Source organism: Ostrea edulis, chromosome 10 (genome assembly GCF_947568905.1).
Source record: "Ostrea edulis chromosome 10, xbOstEdul1.1, whole genome shotgun sequence".
In the NCBI taxonomy this organism is placed as follows: domain Eukaryota; kingdom Metazoa; phylum Mollusca; class Bivalvia; order Ostreida; family Ostreidae; genus Ostrea; species Ostrea edulis.
The window spans coordinates 2,884,141-2,905,265 of NC_079173.1; the positions used below are offsets into that span (position 1 = coordinate 2,884,141).

Genomic DNA, 21,125 nt, shown 5'->3' on the forward strand with positions numbered 1-21,125 from the left:
ATGGTAGAGAAAGGAAAATGGACAAGAAAGAGAGACAACATGTTTAGACTGGTGTTGGTGGTGTTTTCTCTTGTCTTCACGGGTGGACGGATGTGAGGCAATAGGTAGGACATATATATTATAAAAACCGATCTTTTGTTTTAGTAAATATACGTGTACAATAGGTAGGACATATATATTATAAAAACCGATCTTTTGTTTTAGTAAATATACGTGTACAATAGGTAGGACATATATATTATAAAAACCGATCTTTTGTTTTAGTAAATATACGTGTACAATAGGTAGGACATATATATTATAAAAACCGATCTTTTGTTTTAGTAAATATACGTGTACAATAGGTAGGACATATATATTATAAAAACCGATCTTTTGTTTTAGTAAATATACGTGTACAATAGGTAGGACATATATATTATAAAAACCGATCTTTTGTTTTAGTAAATATACGTGTACAATAGGTAGGACATATATATTATAAAAACCGATCTTTTGTTTTAGTAAATATACGTGTACAATAGGTAGGACATATATATTATAAAAACCGATCTTTTGTTTTAGTAAATATACGTGTACAATAGGTAGGACATATATATTATAAAAACCGATCTTTTGTTTTAGTAAATATACGTGTACAATAGGTAGGACATATATATTATAAAAACCGATCTTTTGTTTTAGTAAATATACGTGTACAATAGGTAGGACATATATATTATAAAAACCGATCTTTTGTTTTAGTAAATATACGTGTACAATAGGTAGGACATATATATTATAAAAACCGATCTTTTGTTTTAGTAAATATACGTGTACAATAGGTAGGACATATATATTATAAAAACCGATCTTTTGTTTTAGTAAATATACGTGTACAATAGGTAGGACATATATATTATAAAAACCGATCTTTTGTTTTAGTAAATATACGTGTACAATAGGTAGGACATATATATTATAAAAACCGATCTTTTGTTTTAGTAAATATACGTGTACAATAGGTAGGACATATATATTATAAAAACCGATCTTTTGTTTTAGTAAATATACGTGTACAATAGGTAGGACATATATATTATAAAAACCGATCTTTTGTTTTAGTAAATATACGTGTACAATAGGTAGGAGATATATATTACAGAAACCAATCTTTTGTTTCAGTAAATATACCTGTACAATAGGTAGGACATACATATTATAGAAACCAAGCTTTTATTTTAGCAAATATACCTGTACTTCAAATGGATGCATCATCTCAATACCTATTTCCTCTAAGTATTGGTAAAGATACTAAAAAACAAAACTCGCACACACACACCTTGCATGATCCCATGAAGGTACTCAAAAACAACACACCTGACTTGTATGACCCGATAAATTTATTTTTTTTTTAAAACCAACAACATATCTTAATCTGTATGATCCGATACAGATACTAAAAAATAACACATCTAACTTGTATGATCCGCTGTAGACAATTATATTTTTATATTTACATTTCCATTCGTTTTGCCTTCGACGCAATGTAGTACTAGTCAAATTGTGCTGCACTTGTAAACAAAACATTGGGGTGCACTTCTTTACATGTAAGATTCGCTTACAAAAGTCTACATACACCTTTTCAACATCGTTACTTGGGTTAAAACTCCACATTTCACTACCATAATTCAAAACACTTGAAACATAAGTATCAAATACATGAAGATTAGTTACAATATTACGTGACAGATTATCACAAATTCGGTAAATACATGTTCTACCCTGATCAGCGATAATACACCGAGATTCTATAAATTTACCATTAAAATTTAAAGTAAGACCAAGATAATTAAAGGTGTCAACAACTTCTATTTCGACAGAAATGAAAGTGGAATGTAAATAGAAGGAATATTTTTCATTTTTGAAATACATGAGGGTATGAAGTGCGACGCTGCACATCAGCATGTTTCGTGAATATACATGAGGGTATGAACTGCGACGCTTCACGGTTGGATATTTTTCACGCAGCGCTAAATCTATACGCTTCATTAAAGGACACATTTCATGTTTTCAAAGTACACAACATTACATGCATTTTGTCTTCTTTATGCTTATAGTAATTAATTCTAATAGTTCGTTTGCCGAAATTTTGCGATAATTAACCACATTTAAGCCCCGATTTCAAAAAGTCAAGTTAATTAGGTAGGTAGTCACGTGGAACAGTGACGTCACATGAGCCCTTCGGATTGTGAAAGTACTGCGAGATATTATTAAAAACTCAACTTTTAGGGGCCTAATTTATTTACCATGGGCAACATTTAAATCGATGTTGACAAATTGTCCGAGTTTTATATGTGTTCGCCACCAGTGCACACATATAACGATGTAAATATCCAAATATAGCGAGTAAAGCGTGTATGAAATCAGCAATATTGTGAGTAAATAATGTTTATATGGGTCGCTGTCTACAAACTGTTTGGGGATGTTATTCCTTTACACATCTGTAATTGGCGCTGTTTTTCTAAAATAAACAGTGCAATCATTATTTATTTTTGGATTAGACAAATTATAATACGTTAAATTGTTGACAAGTAGGCCCTATGCCAAGCTATTGTCACGCGTGCATTTCGGAAAGAAAGAAAAAGACAACACATACAAATCAATAAAAATATTCAAATTTAAAGTGGTAATCACATTATTTTATTTTGATAAAGCAATCTTATTACTATTTTTGAATTGTGATCTGCACGTCTTTAGGAAGTACGAAGTGGGAGCACGGCGTTATATCCTACTGACGCACTCAAGATGCTACGAGTTCAATAAGGAAATAATTTTATAATTCAATTTAAAGTTAGGAAATACAATATTCTACTATTTGTATAATTAAAAGTTCAATTATTTTGTATCTTTAATTTTTTGTTTTTGTTGTAAATCTACCAGTTGGTAGAAGTTACATTGTATCGACGATATATGTTGTTACAAGGTGAAGGTCAGTTGATCTGAGCGTGTATTGAATTTGAAGAGCAAATCAGAATGTATGCTATAGGCCTACCAGTGCTTATAGCTTCGATATATCCATTTTCTCGCAGTTTATCAGGGTCTCTGTCCAAGCGGTGTTTGAAAAGGTGACTGGGTGTGTTTTTTACGGTAAAGTTCTTGCTCTAACAAAAAAAAAAATTATCCACGTCTTTTTTCTCGTACCTTCCTTCGAAAAATTGAAAAATACTCAGTCTAAATCCTTTCTACCGACAACTAGTACACCCGAGCACGGCACAAAACATCTTAATGCATTATTATTTACAAGCCGTTAACGTGATAATTGGTTTTTATGTCGATTAAATCTAATCTGTTTATGAAATGGCTAATAGATGTTTTCAAACCCGAGGGCGCATATGACGTCACACATAATGGCGCGTAAACTAGCGAAAGAAAATATGCATATCGCAAGATTTGAATTTCATCGCTTTCAAACTCGAAAACTACGCAAAATATTTCATTTAAAACACATTTAAAGTAGTTTTAGGCATAAAAAGAGTTAATTTTGCTGAAAAAAAATGAAAAAGTTTAGAAACATGCGTTGTGTCCTTTAAGTATGCCACCGAGAGACGCCACGGTTCATTTACCCTCGTGTATCGCTATAAATGAAATGCATTACATAAGTATATTTAATATGAATTTATCAATATGCAGCAGATTATTAAGATTTCTAATGTATTAGTCATTTTGTAGATGCTGTACAGGATTTCATTTTAATTCAACCGGGCACTGTGTAGGTAAGTCATTCGGGGGAAATGACAACTTGGTATAAATTGATTGACTGTATATTGTTTAATGTCCCTCTAAAGAAGTTTTCACTCATATGGAGACGTCACCACTGCCAGTGAAGGGTTGCAAAATTTAGGCCTATGCTCGGCGCTTATGACCTTTGAGCAGGGAGATATCTTTATCGTGCCACACCTTCTGTGACACGGGACATTGGTCGCATCTGAAGGCCCGCTCAATGTAGTCGCCTCTTACGACAAGCAAGGGGTACTGAGGACCTATTCTGACCAGGACCCCCACGGAAATAAAACTTGGTCCAGATTACACCATCCCTATAAACTGCGTAGTTGATTATTTGATTATAATCCATTACGATGATTTACTATCAAATTCATTCCTTAAAATTTCATCACTTGACAAATACGATTTCAGTTTATTTTTTGGATGAATGTTTGGATAAATTGATGATATCACACGGTAGCCAGTTCTATTATAAATTACAAAATAAGTTGCTCCGCCAATAAAATTGTGTGTTACATACAAAATGAAATTGTAATAAAGTAGACTAAATTTTGCAGGAATGTTTTCCTTTATACAAATATAAGTAAAGGTAAGATAAAGTCTATTCCATATGTAAAGCAAATCAAATATTTTCATCGGTGATCAATTTTGCAAACGAAGTATAATTGTATATTTTCTCTGTCTGTCCCCTATAAAAAGTACAAGAGATTTCGTGGACAAAGTGGGGATTATAAGCAGTAAACATCTCCTGTTGATTGGTTACACCCACCGCGAGCCTTATGCATCTTGATCAGGCAAATGGAGCAATCTGTAGTCAAAATCTGTATAAAGAACGGCATAACAATTGGTATAAAACACGTCAAATGCCATTAGAAATATTAAAATTATAACGAGCACAGAGGTTACGAGATGCTGACTTTAATGGAGATTGTTGAAGTCCCTGTACATGTAGCATCAACTTATATGGGGTTGAAGTTTCGTTAACATCTATGTTCAGTAAAACATTTGAATATGAAATAGATGTGAAAGACTCTGTCCTATTTCCACTTCGTGTTCATACATGTCACATGATCTAAAACGTGTATGCATAAACAGGAGCACCATGTCTTGTTTTTCTGCTAGAGAATACCAGACGTATATCAGTTCTGTATCCTGTTGTTAGAAGGGATCCGCTTATTTGAAGTATGCGTGTTCTGCACATGTGTATATACCTATTTCTGTAAATATCCACATCTATATCTAAATATCCACATCTATATCCAAATATCCACATCTATATCCAAATATCCACATCTATATCTAAATATCCACATCTATATCCAAATATCCACATCTATATCCAAATATCCACATCTATATCCAAATACACACATTTATATATAAATATCCACATCTATATCTAAATATCCACATCATCTATATCTAAATATCCACATCTATATCTAAATATCCACATCTATATCCAAATATCCACATCTATATCCAAATATCCACATCTATATCGAAATATCCACATCTATATCCAAATATCTACATTTATATCCAAATATCCACGTCTATATCTAAATATCCACATCTATATCCAAATATCCACATCTATATTCAAATATCCACATCTATATCCAAATATCCACATCATCTATATCTAAATATCCACATCTATATCTAAATATCCACATCTATATCCAAATATCCACATCTATATCCAAAGTAAAATCATCTCATGTATCTCCAGCATATCTACAATGAATCCTCAGGTGAAAAAAAAACTATCACAAACTTTTGTAAATAAAAAAAAAAACACCCAGTAAAACCTGTAATCTTGCAGTGTGTCCTCACGGGTCTTTTGGAAAGAATTGTATTGGTTCCTGTCCTCCTGGTTTCTATAGAGAACTGTGTAGCTTCAAATGCCAGTGCAACATGGACAACTGCAACTCAACGTTTGGCTGCATGTCAACTTCGAATTCTTCAAACACATCTGAAAGTGAGTTTTGGCTGAGATTCACAGTAATTTATAACGGGAACTTGAATTGTGGGAACTATCTAAAATAGTCTTCGCATTCTAAGACAAATTTCTATTTCTTATTTCAGACTTGAATTATCTGAACCCCATAACTTTAACGGTCGCCATTCCAACAACCCTGGGACTTCTGTGTTTGTTTTGTCTCATCTTTACGCTACTGTAAGTACAGATTATAATCACTACGTTTAACGTAAAATGATTAAAAAAACCATCATGGTGGTTCCGTGCTAACATATTTGCTTTACATTGGTCAGTAGGGTGATCGACCAAACGCGACTGAATTGAACTTATGAAATCATAAGCTAATCTTCATTCCCATCAAGGGCCTCCGTGGCCGAGTGGTTAGAGCATCGCGCTCAAAATCACACGGCCTCTCACCTCTGTCGGCGCGGGTTCGAATCTCGCTGTTAAGTGAGAAAGTTTCCCAGTTACTTTCGGGAGGTCGGTGGTCTCTTCCCAGGTACATTGTATCTATGTACATTGTATCTGGGTTTCTCTTCCACCTATAAAAAAAATTGAAACTCGTTGACCATTCGGAAGAGACGTTAGAAATCAAGGGTAGGGTAGACATTTACACATGAAAGAAATTCTGACTGCTGGATTTGTAGGGCATGCTGTAATTAATTGGACCCTTATTTGATTAAAAACAAACGTAAAAAAGTGAAGATCAATTCCGTACCCCTATAAGAAATAATGCCGTGGCGATCCGGGTTGGAGAAGGTCCTCTGTACCCCTTGCTTGTCGTAAAAGGCGACTAAATGGGGCGGTCCTTCGGATGAGACTGCATAATACGAGGCCCCGTGTCACAGCAGGTGTGGCACGATAAATATTCTTCCCTGCTCAAACGCCGTTAGCGCCGAGCATAGGCCTAAAGTTTGCAGCCCTTCACCGGCAATGGGGACGTCTCCATATGAGTGAAAAATTCTTGAGAGGGACGTTAAACAACAAACCAACCATCCTATAAGAAATACAAAATAGAAAGTTGGGCAAAAACGGACCCCTGGATATACCATTAGTGAGATCAGTGGCCCTATTGACACAATATCTTACGACTAAGATAAAAAATTACGAACACTGTAATTTTCTTATTTCTTGTAGATTTTCTTAAACGATATGTAAAGTACATCCATGATTTATAAAACTTTATAATCATCAGTATGTATTCCATATCTATAAGCTTGTGGTCGGTATTTGATTATTAGACAGAATTATTTTTGTAGCTTAGTCGTAAGATATTTTGTGAATAAGGGCCCATTAGGTGCCTAGGAGGAGTAAGCATCTTCTGTTGACCGGTTATACCCGCTGTAAGCTTAATATCTTGATCAGGTAAACAGAGTAATCCGTAGTTCCAATCAGTAAGAACGGCCTTTCAGTTCGTATGAAACACGTACGTTTTATTCATTGCAACCTGTTGGCATTGAGAAGACTTGAAAATAATCCCAAATTGATCTCACATTTATACGTCACATTTATATGTACACCATTCATGATCTTTACCAGCATCGGAGCGAAGACCTAAATTTGGATAGATTTGAATAATCTTTACAAAATGAATAATCTGAGATAATCTGGCTTGCAATTGAGGAAAAAAGAGAAAATGTGAAACGTCCACAACGATGACGATAGCAGACTACAGATAATTAAATGTAGCTAACATAACATAGACCGTGTAGCAATTACTGTTGATGAGGGTCAGTTTCATATTTTTTTATGAAAAATAACATTTTAATGTAATTCTAATTTTTTATGATACTGATTTCCAGCTAACAACTACGACGCTATTGAATATATGTGTATTCAGATATTTCTTTGTACAAATGTAGCACACTGTTTGGTTCAAACAGACGATGTATGTGTGTTTCCAGTATTGCAATATAGATCTCTGTGTGTTGCCAGTAGTGTAATATAGGTTTGTGTGTGTTTCTGGCAGTGTAATATAGCTTTATGTGCGTTTCCGGCAGTATAATATAGATTTATGTGCGTTTCCGGTAGTGAAATATAGGTTTATGTGTGTTTGTGGCAGTGTAATATAGCTTTATGTGCGTTTCCGGTAGTGCAATATAGATTTATGTGTGTTTCCGGTAGTGTAATATAGATTTATGTGTGTTTCCGGTAGTACAATATAGATTTATGTGTGTTTCCGGTAATGTAATATAGATTTATGTGTGTTTCCGGCAGTGTAATATAGATTTATGTTTTCTTTTCCGGCAGTGTAATATAGATTTATGTGTGTTTCCGGTAATGTAATATAGATTTATGTGTGTTTCCGGCAGTGTAATATAGATGTATGTGTGTTTCTGGGAGTGTAATATAGATTGATGTGTTTTTCTGGTAGTGTAATATAGATTTATGTGCGTTTCCGGTAGTGAAATATAGGTTTATGTGTGTTTCTGGCAGTGGAATATAACTTTTTGTGCGATTCCGGTAGTACAATATAGATTTATGTGTGTTTCCGGTAATGTAATATAGATTTATGTGTGTTTCCGGCAGTGTAATATAGATGTATGTGTGTTTCTGGCAGTGTAATATAGATTGATGTGTTTTTCAGGTAGTGTAATATAGATTTATGTGCGTTTCCGGTAGTGGAATATAGGTTTATGTGTGTTTCTGGCAGTGGAATATAACTTTTTGTGCGATTCCGGTAGTGCAATATACATTTATGTGCGTTTCCGGTAGTGTAATATAGATTTATGTGCGTTTCCGGTAGTGTAATATAGGTTTAAGTTTGTTTTCGGTAATGTAATATAGATTTATATGTGTTTCCGGCAGTGTAATATAGATTTATGTGTGTTTCCGTTAGTGTAATATAGATGTATGTGTGTTTCCGGCAGTGTAATATAGATTTATGTGTTTTTTCGGTAGTGTAATATAGATGTATGCGTGTTTCTGGCAGTGTAATATAGATTTATGTGCGTTTTCGGTAGTGTAATATAGATGTATGTGTGTTTCTGGCAGTGTAATATAACTTTTTGTGCGATTCCGGTAGTACAATATAGATTTATGTGTGTTTCCGGTAATGTAATATAGATTTATGTGTGTTTCCGGCAGTGTAATATATATTTATGTGTGTTTCCGGCAGTGTAATATAGATGTATGTGTGTTTCTGGCAGTGTAATATAGATTGATGTGTTTTTCTGGTAGTGTAATATAGATTTATGTGCGTTTCCGGTAGTGAAATATAGGTTTATGTGCGTTTCTGGCAGTGGAATATAACTTTTTGTGCGATTCCGGTAGTGCAATATACATTTATGTGCGTTTCTGGTAGTGTAATATAGATTTATGTGCGTTTCCGGTAGTGTAATATAGATTTATGTGTGTTTCCGGCAGTGTAATATAGATTTATGTGTGTTTCCGGCAGTGTAATATAGATGTATGTGTGTTTCTGGCAGTGTAATATAGATTGATGTGTTTTTCTGGTAGTGTAATATAGATTTATGTGCGTTTCCGGTAGTGAAATATAGGTTTATGTGTGTTTCTGGCAGTGGAATATAACTTTTTGTGCGATTCCGGTAGTGCAATATACATTTATGTGCGTTTCTGGTAGTGTAATATAGATTTATGTGCGTTTTTGGTAGTGTAATATAGGTTTAAGTTTGTTTTCGGTAATGTAATATAGATTTATATGTGTTTCCGGCAGTATAATATAGATTTATGTGTGTTTCCGTTAGTGTAATATAGATGTATGTGTGTTTCCGGCAGTGTAATATAGATTTATGTGCGTTTTCGGTAGTGTAATATAGATGTATGTGTGTTTCTGGCAGTGTAATATAGATTGGTGTGTTTTTCAGGTAGTGTAATATAGATTGGTGTGTTTTTCAGGTAGTGTAATATAGATTTATGTGCGTTTCCGGTAGTAAAATATAGGTTTATGTGTGTTTCTGGCAGTGGAATATAACTTTTTGTGCGATTCCGGTAGTGCAATATACATTTATGTGCGTTTCCGGTAGTGTAATATAGATTTATGTGCGTTTCCGGTAGTGTAATATAGATTTATGTGTGTTTCCGGCAGTGTAATATAAATTTATGTGTGTTTCCGGCAGTGTAATATAGATGTGTGTGTGTTTCTGGCAGTGTAATATAGATTGATGTGTTTTTCTGGTAGTGTAATATAGATTTATGTGCGTTTCCGGTAGTGAAATATAGGTTTATGTGTGTTTCTGGCAGTGGAATATAACTTTTTGTGCGATTCCGGTAGTGCAATATACATTTATGTGCGTTTCCGGTAGTGTAATATAGATTTATGTGCGTTTCCGGTAGTGTAATATAGGTTGAAGTTTGTTTTCGGTAATGTAATATAGATTTATATGTGTTTCCGGCAGTGTAATATAGATTTATATGTGTTTCCGTTAGTGTAATATATATGTATGTGTGTTTCCGGCAGTGTAATATAGATTTATGTGCGTTTTCGGTAGTGTAATATAGATGTATATGTGTTTCTGGCAGTGTAATATAGATTGATGTGTTTTTCTGGTAGTGTAATATAGATTTATGTGCGTTTCCGGTAGTGAAATATAGGTTTATGTGTGTTTCTGGCAGTGGAATATAACTTTTTGTGCGATTCCGGTAGTGCAATATAGATTTATGTGCGATTCCGGTAATGCAATATACATTTATGTGCGTTTCCGGTAGTATAATATAGATGTATGTGTGTTTCTGGTAGTGTAATATAGATGTATGTGTGTTTCCGGTAGTGCAATATAGATTTATGTGTTTTTCTGGTAATGTGATATAGATTTATATGTGTTTCCGGCAGTGTAATATAGATTTATGTGTGTTTCCGTTAGTGTAATATAGATGTATGTGTGTTTCCGGCAGTGTAATATAGATTTATGTGCGTTTTCGGTAGTGTAATATAGATGTATACGTGTTTCTGGCAGTGTAATATAGATTGATGTGCGTTTCCGGTAATGTAATATAGGTTTGTGTGTGTTTCTGGCAGTGTACTATAGCTTTATGTTTTCTTTTCCGGCAGTGTAATATAGATTTATGTGTGTTTCCGGCAGTGTAATATAGATGTGTGTGTGTTTCTGGCAGGGTAATATAGATTTATGTGCGTTTTCGGTAGTGTAAAATAGATTTATGTGCGTTTCCGGTAGTGTAATATAGGTTTGTGTGTGTTTCTGGCAGTGTAATATAGATTTATGTGCGTTTCCAGTAGTGCAATATACATTTATGTGCGTTTCCGGTAGTGAAATGTAGGTTTATGTGTGTTTCTGGCAGTGTAATATAACTTTTTGTGCGTTTCCGTTAGTGCAATATAGATTTATGTGCGTTTCCGGTAGTGTAATATAGGTTTATTTCTGTTTTCGGTAGTATAATATAGATGTATGTGTGTTTCTGTTAGTGTAATATAGATGTATGTGTGTTTCCGGTAGTGTAATATAGATTTATGTGTGTTTCCGGTAGTGCAATATAGATTTATGTGTGTTTCCGGTAGTGTAATATAGATGTATGTGTGTTACCGGTAGTGTAATATAGATGGATCTGTGTGTCCGGTAGTGTAATATAGATGTATGTGTGTTTCTGGTAGTGTAATATTCAAGATGAAGATAACGAACAGTGATCAATCTCATAACTCCTACAAGCAATACAAAATAGAGAGTTGGGCAAACATGGACCCCTGGATATAAGTTTATGTGTGTTTCCGGTAGTGTAATGAAAGGTGAAAATAACGAATAGTGATCAATCTCATAACTCCGATAAGCAATGCAAAATAGATAGTTCGGCAAACACGGACCCCTGGACGCACCAGAGGTGGGATCAGGTGACTAGGAGGAGTAATCTAAACCTAATATATGTTTATATGTGTTTCTAGTAGTTTGATATAGATTTTTGTGTGTTTCAGGTAGTGTAATATATATTTATATGTGTCTCCGATAGTGTAATATAGGTTTGTGTGTGTTTCCAATAGTGTAATAAAGATTTATATGTGTCTCCAATAGTGTAATAAAGATGAGAAAGAACACACAAGAGATCCCAGACGCCAGTGCGCAGACATACGTGCTTGACGTCACAATGCCACATCAAGCTAACTCTTGTTACGATAACCTTGAACCTATAGAGGACCTCCCGCCTCCTCCCTACAACAAGGACTACACAGATGATTCCTTGGCAATTAACTTCTACGACACGTGTTAGTGTTGTGTATGATGCAGTGGACTATGTATTGATATTATGTATACATATAGACATGTAATATATATACTGTATATATATATTATTTCTATAATTTTGAAAAAATAATTCTATTTTCACCCAGACTCGATCTTGGTACAAATTCTGTACACCCTAGTCTATAAACACGCTTACCACGAAACAAACTCTGTACACCCTAGTCTGTAGTCACGCTTACAATGAAACAAACTCTGTACACCATAGTATGTAGTCACGCTTAACACGAAACAAACTCTGTACACCCTAGTCTGTAGACACGCTTACAATGAAACAAACTGTACACCCTAGTCTGTAGACACACTTAACACGAAACAAACTCTGTACACCCTAGTCTGTAGACACGCTTACCATGAAACAAACTCTGTACACCCTAGTCTGTAGACACGCTTATAATGAAACAAACTCTGTACACCATAGTCTGTAAACACGCTTATAATGAAACAAACTCTGTACACCATAGTCTGTAGTCACGCTTACAACGAAACCATTTTTCTCAATTCAGTACATCAGTCTATTATTCATATTTGTCGTGTTTCGTAATGTGTGCGATATTTGGATATTTGTTTATGTAATATATGTCTCCTGATAAAGACACAGGTTGCGTCGAAAATTTGAGGGTTAAATAACCAACAGTGTCGTGGCCTTTACAGTTAAAACCCTGGTTTTTTACATGATCCAGCGTAGGATTGATTACTTCAGTTCAGTCTTGACGCTCGATAAGAACAGACTTTTCTATTGCCACATATTACACTCGATAATTTTTATATATAGACGTTTTGTAGTTTAGTTATGTTAGTTTCCTTTTCTAGTTTAGTTTTCTTTTCTATGGTGGAAGGGGACTGTTCTTTTGGTTCTGAAACATGTGAGTAGGGGGTATATATCAAAGTCAGATTATGACAGACTAATGAAAAATCATATTTCCTTTTTATTTCAATACTTGTATTTCATATTGGTGTTGTTAATAAATTATGACCCTAAATTAAATGTAATCTATACATACTGGTGCTGGTGTACAAAACATGCTCTGAGCAGAAGCCCCTTTTCTGCTTTGATTTTCTCTCATTTGGGCTAATCTACACCACCCCCACACCATCACAGTACCAAGCGTGGGGATTTAGACACTATACATAATCAAGAACCCTGTCTGCCCTTCTTAAAAATCTACCTTTCATATGGGGCCATCCGCCTTCCCTTTCAGCTACAGACTTTTTGCTGGACCATGCATGTTTTCACCGGAATTTCTTCAGCAACTGACCACGTGTCTTAGTTTCGTATTTGCAGCCATCTGTATGCTAGGAATCATGGTGACACCTACATGTTGTATATCAACATTTTTATTAAGCACTCAGCTACATTTGACATGTAACCTAATATTATTGTATACATTTTTACACATGTAATATCACTTTAAATATGGGGTATTTCCATTTTTTGAAAACGTCGACCGGGTTTATAGTGCGAAACTATAAATGTTCCATTGTCCAGAGGAAGTGAGAGATCGTCCCGATAATTAGACAATTCACTGTTGTTCGTGTCGTTGGTCATTTTTAGTGCTATTTATACATATATGAAGAGGATATCACAATGAGGATAGAGTGCTATTCTAAATGGGAGGCGAATGGATTGTATTTGCCGTAGTGGCGCGTCCTTCATAAGATATGTTGTATATATACCGGTATATATATAGTATTACGTAGTGGCACGTCCTTCATAAGATATGTTTTATATATACCTGTATACATATAGTATTACGTAGTGGCGCGTCCTTCATAAGATATGTTTTATATATACCTGTATATATATAGTATTACGTAATGGCGCGTCCTTCATAAGATATGTTTTATATATACCTGTATATATATAGTATTACGTAGTGGCGCGCCCTTCATAAGATATGTTTTCTATATACCTGTATATATATAGTATTACGTAATGGCGCGTCCTTCATAAGATATGTTTTATATATACCTGTATATATATAGTATTACGTAGTGGCGCGTCCTTCATAAGATATGTTTTATATATACCTGTATATATATATTGTATTACGTAGTGGCGCGTCCTTCATAAGATATGTTTTATATATACCTGTATATATATAGTATTACGTAATGGCGCGTCCTTCATAAGATATGTTTTATATATACCTGTATATATATAGTATTACGTAATGGCGCGTCCTTCATAAGATATGTTTTATATATACCTGTATACATATAGTATTACGTAATGGCGCGTACTTCATAAAATATGTTGTATATACCTGTATATATAAAGTATTACGTAGTGGCGCATCCTTCATAAGATATATGAATGAATGAATGAACCACAAATGAACCCATAATTTTATGCCAGTAGAATTTAATTACAGCTCACCTCCACCCAGGACGAAACAGTGACTTTCACCCAGATCACAGCAGTCTCCGTATTTCATATTATATCGAACTTTTCGCCGAAAATTGCAGGTGATGCAGCTGGTAAAAAGAAAACCAAGATGGCGGCGTGCTAGACCTTGTGAATACGTCGTTTGTAGGAGACAATTGTGTTAAGTATATATAATTAAAACGTTGAGTACCTGTGGTAACAATCACTCAAATGACTTTTATTTCATTACCAGCACTGTAACTTGTTTATTTCCTTTACGCGAATATCGAGTCATCAAAAGTTCAAGGAAAGGTTCGAACACTAAGCTTTTTCTAATGATACTTCGTATCTTTTAGCTATTATAATCAATGAAGTATTTATTTCAACCTAACCTGCTTATATTTATACGAGGAATTATAATTTTTGGTGCGAGGATACACAAAGAGGTATCCACTTTTATGATAAATTGCTAAATAGATAAATAAAAAGAGTCTCTCCACAGTGTCTTATATTAATCAGTTGTCAGACTTTTAACAATTATCATGTACATAATTCATATTCAAATTGTTAATATATTTACTCAATGCATGTGTTTTTACCTCAACTCTCGGGTGGGCCCAGCCACCCCCCCCCCCCCTCCTTCTCAACATAAGTGCCCCCAAATATAATATTGGATTGAAACTGTGCATATTCGAATTTATGTTTCTTCTCATCTGCGTACAAATATCGGTTATGCTTTTAAACGTGTACAACTTCAGGTAGAGAGGTAGGTAAGTTGGTAGGTAGGGTACTTTTGAAATAAGACAATAATAGCTCAAAAAGTTCTTTGTACCAACCACATCTTTTACATCAGTAAAGTATTTGAATGTTTCATCCTGCAAAACTAAGTCATTCAAGGTCTTAATGCCTCTGTCAACCCAATTTGTATTAAAATTCCATTATTTAACATCAACAAAGTTTCTTATATCTAAATTCAAATAATCTGTAACAGAAAGAGAGCTTTTTTTAACTCTTGATAGAGCTTTAAACACATCTTTCCAAAACACATTGTCAATATGATTTACAAATTCATTAAGTTTTTCTTTCGATAGGTGAAAAATGAAATCCACATTTCTAAGATTTAAAATACTATGCAACATATGTTGCCACATACCCTCATTATCAGCAAGGTACCTTTTGACCCATTTCAGCTTAATATAAGATATATAAAATGCCAGATGTACCATATTTAGTCCCCCTTCATCATAATTACCAAAATTGTATATCTTTTCAACTTTTCTACCTTGTATCCCCAAATGAGTTTAAAAAATATTTTATTCAACTCTTACAGTACTTGTTTAGGTGGGTCAGGCAATGCTGAAAATAAGTGTATGCGCTTTGTTAGTGCTAAAGTTTTGATAATTGTGATTTTACCTATTGGAGTTAAATCCCGTTTAGTCCACAAAGCTAGCAATTGTTAATGGCATTGGTTTTAGATTGATAATTATATAAAGTCATGTCTTCCAGATGTTTTGTAAATACTATTTCGAGGAGCTTAAAATTGCTATTTCCCCATTTTATTTTCAGATCATTACACAAAGTTTCCGCCGAACCTGATTTGCTCTCCAACCAAATTGCTTGTGATTTTAAAATATTTAAACGTAGTCCGAAATCATTCTAAACATATATCAATAACTCTCATAGATTCTCTACGTGATTTTTCACTGCCATCTAACGTTAAAAAAGAGTCGTCCGCATACTGGCCTAATTTATTTTCTTTTCCAGCCACAGTTACACCCTTAATATTTCGATTTTCTTTAAGTGCTTTTGCCAACAATTCTACTGTAATAATAAAGATATATGGTGCCAATGGATCTCCTTGTCTACAGACTAGTTCAAGACTGAAGAATTTATACAAGTTTCCATTGTTAATTATACAACTGGTACTAGAAGTGTATAGAGTAAGAAATAATTTTACAATAGATTCCCCAAAATTGAAGGACCTGAGTGCCTTTACAATAAAATCCCATTCCAATGAATCTAACTCTTTTTCAAAATCTAATAATAACAACCCTAGCTGATTTTCCTTTTCAGATAGTCAATCAAATCCTACAAAAAAGAGTGCTTTCACCAATAAACCGTCCCTTTATAAAACCCTTCTGAGAGTCACCTATGATACTTGTTAGTACTTTCTTTAAACGACTTGCTATGGCACTATAAAACCAATTTTGTAATCAACATTAATAATGATATTGGTCGCCAATTTTTTTTTATATAGCGTCTATCTTTTTCTTCTTTGGGAATGCAAGTCATTACACCTCTGGATTGAAATTAAAAGACAAATTGCTGATTTTAAAAACAATGCAAAGTACATCATGAATTGTTGAGTCCAAATCAGTGTATTATACAGAAAATGAACTCTAGTTCTTATGTTAAATTTAAAGAAGTTCATTGCCCCGCAACTCAAAAGAGAGAAGTGGGAAGCTTATCTCAGTGAAACTATTTCAGAAAAATGTTGAGAATTTCATTACATGAATGCATCATTATGCACAAAAGAAACAAAATTAATTTATTTTCAACACCGTATTCTTATGTGTTATATACACTGTAACTACAAATTCTTTCCTTTGCAAACTTAAACTTGTAGATAATGACTTGTGTTCATTTTGCAAAAGTGAAAGAGAAACAATCACTCATATTTTTTTTATGACTGGGTGTATGGTACAATGCATTTGTCAAACGTTATAAAAGCACAAAAAGAAGTGTATTACTAGGCAATATTGATGAAAGTTGTTTGGAAAATGTTCTTCTTTTGTTAGCAAAAAAGCACATTTATTACTCCAGATCACGGGACTCAAAACCCAAATTGTCAGATGCAATTAATTTGTTTAAATACTATAGAAATTTAGAAAAATATTGTCAAAATGTGTTTCATAGCAAATCCAAAATTCTTGGTAAATGGGTATTGTATGATAATATAATGGACAAGTAGTTTGTTGAAAATCATAATACATTTATATGAAAAATAAAATAATTACCTTTATCTTTGAATGTGTATATATGTATGTTTATGTGTGTATATATATTTATGTGTGTGTATGTATATATTATACATGTATATATCATATATACAATTCACTGTTATTGTTGATACAGAAGGTGCACAGAGCAATTGCAAGTGTGAATGAGCGAGTGTAGATTACAGTTTGAATGTTTGTATGTATAAATGTGTTGAAAATACAAAAATAATTTTATTTTTAAAAAGTAGGTAGGTAGATAGGTATAGGTAGGTAGGTAGAGAGGTAGATAGGTAAGTAATTCCCTGCCCGATAAACTAAAATTTATTTCATAGTTTTCATAGGAGGGGATGAAAGCGGGGGTGTCCCTCTAGAGCGAGACTTCAAGAGGGTGTTATGGCTCTAGAGTGAGTCTTCCCCCTGGGGGTAAGGTTTATTCTATAGCACGTCTGCTGGGGGAGGCTCACTCTAGAGCCAGACTTCCGCAAGGGGAAGGCTCACTCTAGAGCCAGACTTCCGCGGGGGGAAGTCTCACTATGGGGGGAAGTCTGGCTCTATAACACCGGGCGTTTGACATAGGAACAATCAACATGTGTTGGGGTTGACGCGGGGCTGGGATCGAGAATCGCACCACGGCCTCCCGATTTCGATACAAGCGCCCTAACTAATAGGCTTCCGCAAGTAAACATTTAGTACAGATTTCAACACCAGCAGCACAAAACAAACGGTTTCATATAGTATTTGCATGAAGCCGATCTTTTGACATTTGATCATATCTGATGAATGACGGATGTAGCACATTATCTGTCCTACTCAGCCATGGGAACAATTTGCAAAGATTTCTGACCAGATTGACCATACATGTTTTGCTGCATCATGTACGTGGTAAAACATGCAGAATGGAGGACCCTTTCGGTGTGTTGGGAACGTATACTGGACACATGAGGAAGTGCAGCCTCTTTCAGCAATAATTGGACTGCCTGTCCAAAATGTAACATTGTGTTTCTGTATTATAGGTAATTAGTGGGCCGGTAAAGACACAGGTAAATAGTAGCGCCGGTAAGACACATGTAAATAGTAGCGCCGGTAAGACAGGTAAATAATGGTGCCGGTAAGATACAGGTAAATAGTGGCGCCGGTAAGAGACAGGTACATAGTGACGCCGGTAAGACACAGGTAAAAAATGGCGCCGATAAGACACAGGTAAATAGTGGCGCCGGTAAGACACATGTACATAGTGTCGCCACTAAGACACAGGTAAAAATGGCGCCGATAAGACACAGGTAAATAGTGACGCCGGTAAGACACAGGTACATAGTGTCGCCAGTAAGACACAGGTAAAAATGGCGCCGATAAGACACGGGTAAATAGTGACGCCGGTAAGACACAGGTAAATAGGGCGCCGGTAGGTGCCAGGTAAAATAGGGGCACCGGTAGGGGACGGGTAAATAGGAGCGCGCCGGTAAGATTTGTAATGCTGAGTACTTTCAGAATGTTTGGCACAAACGTTTGTTAGGTCAGAATATTTGCTGGACTGTATATAATACTTAAAATGGTTAAACATTACAATAAACTGTAGTTTCAGCAAACGATACATAAGTGTTTTGAGGGGTTTAAGTCGTTGCTTACATGGCTCCATCGCATTTGCTGTTACATTTAAGTACCTAACGGAAATTCGGTTAATTTCCACTAAACGAAACTCGCGTACCATTTATCCAACCGTGTTCTCGAGGACAGAATGATATAGGTTACTCGAAGAATCGTTTTAACAACACTTATATCGATGACTTTCGTCGGCTCGGATTTTAGGGTGAAGGGATCATTGATGAGGGGGGAGACCCACGCGCCCGTGTGAAAGACCTAAGTACCCTTTCACACATAACTACTGCCGTCATGGAGGATTAAACTCCAGGAACACGAGGAATATGTACTGATCCCAGGTATCAAAGCTTACAGCAACATAGTCCGAAATATCTGACGTTTTCCTGACTTTTTTTATGATTTTGATATTTACCGTGCCAGGAAAACGTAAGAACCGGCACCATTAAATAAATTAGAAATTTCGCCTCTTCTAGCTGGAGGTGGCATTCTCGGACCGATTTTAAATACTTGCGAGCCGAATTCAATATTAAACTCACAACTTATCAATAAAACGATGCTTCTTGTACTTACTAATATCGATTGAAAGAAAATATCACTCCAGAATTCGATAACAGAGGCACATAATTGTAGTCAACCGAATTTTCGCTGTCATTTGAGCGAACAAGTCAAGTGACTCAAAACAAAGCTCGACAGTTTGTTAAAATGTTTTCAAGAGACTGTTATGTGATGAAAGAACTAATAATATCGATATTAGTAAGTACAAGAAGCATTGTTTTATTGATTCATTATGAGTTTAACATTGAATTCGGCTCGCAAGTATTTCGGCAGAGGTGACGTCTCCATCTGAGTGAAATATTCTCGAGAGGGACGTTAAACACTATATAATCAATCAATCAACTTCATGTTCCCTAATCCAATTTATAACTAAAGTTCCCTTCCAAACATTGAAATACTTGAAATCATATTTTAGTTCTAAACACAATATCCTAGTCAACTGATTGAATGAATATGAGTTACCTTACTTATACTGAATTTCAAATCTTCACAGGAAACTCATGCAAAGATACGTTGGCTCTACCGAGCCCCTATCTTTGCTTCTCCCGGAAACATCAATCGATGTGTTGGAGAAACCCCAGATGTATTGTACCACAAAATATGCGAGAAGTGGTGTAAATCAAATGTGGATTCTAAAACAAATTCTGAAGAATAGGACCTTAATATCAGGTAGCCTTGTGGCACAGCGCTACGGCCCTGAGCGCCAAGCATAGGTCTGACATTGTGCTACTTCACCTACAGCTGCTGGAGTCTCAATATCAGTGAACAATTCTCGACAGGACTTAAAACAAACTGAACTGTCCCATGATAACAATATGTGATCGTAAATTCGCCTCCATTTACCTGCGTTTTGTCAGTAAACGTATGTTTCTGTGAGGTTAACTTCATAGACAAGCAATTGGCTATCTACTTAACATGACCTTTAACTTTAAATCGAAGAGAGAAATAGATATACTTTATATTTAACTTTCAAAATTAATCCATAATGAATTATTATTGGGGCTATGAAGTAATGAATTATTATTGGGACTATGAAGTAATGAATTATTATTGGGGCTATGAAGTAATGAATTATTATTGGGGCTATGAAGTAATGAATTATTATTGGGGCTATGAAGTAATGAATTATTATTGGGGCTATGAAGTAATGAATTATGGGGTAATCTAAAAATTATCCCAGGCTACCCAATTCTTTTCATACCACCGAATCCCGTGGGGATCTGTGTTAGAATAGCTCTTTAGTATCGTTTGCTTGTCGTAAGAGGCCTCAGCACTGTCTCTATATGACTGAAAAGTTCTCTCGAGCAGGACGTCAAATGACGCACAACTAACCATCGTATCGCCGTAATGCATACAAACTCATGTATTTCTTAATTCAAATTTAATGCATATGTATTCGCTTTGAAATATAAAATTCTGTATTGATAAAAAAGACGTTGATTATAAAGTGTTTTCCCTGTATAGGAGAACAATGCACTACTTCCTCGGCCTGAAGTACAAAGTTCCGTCAAATGATGAAAATAAGCTTAATTAACAAGAACAAGACGGAAACTTGCTCTTGGACGCGGACATCAGGATATAATGATGTTTATTACAAAGAAATAGAGGATAAGGACATGTCAAATTTCCCGGACATTTTTCTTTTT

The 21,125-nt window shown here is 34.9% G+C and overlaps 1 protein-coding gene across 1 annotated transcript; it reads left to right on the plus strand.

The window, feature by feature from the left end:
- Positions 1–11,926, plus strand: LOC125666324 (scavenger receptor class F member 1-like). Its single transcript, XM_048899502.2, has 5 exons — positions 1–92; positions 3,712–3,755; positions 5,594–5,749; positions 5,857–5,947; positions 11,731–11,926. Exons 1-5 carry the CDS (start codon positions 1–3, stop codon positions 11,924–11,926), a joined length of 579 nt encoding a protein of 192 aa, XP_048755459.1.
- The last annotated feature ends 9,199 nt before the right edge of the window (positions 11,927–21,125 follow it).

Excerpts from the sequence above, each read along its gene's own strand:
- LOC125666324 (XM_048899502.2), top strand. The coding sequence starts at position 1 with ATGGTAGAGAAAGGAAAATGGACAAGAAAGAGAGACAACATGTTTAGA. Across the intron at positions 3,756-5,593 it reads TTCAACCGGGCACTGTGTAG|TGTGTCCTCACGGGTCTTTT; the intron begins GTAAGTCATTCG and ends GTAATCTTGCAG. Across the intron at positions 5,750-5,856 it reads TTCTTCAAACACATCTGAAA|ACTTGAATTATCTGAACCCC; the intron begins GTGAGTTTTGGC and ends TTCTTATTTCAG.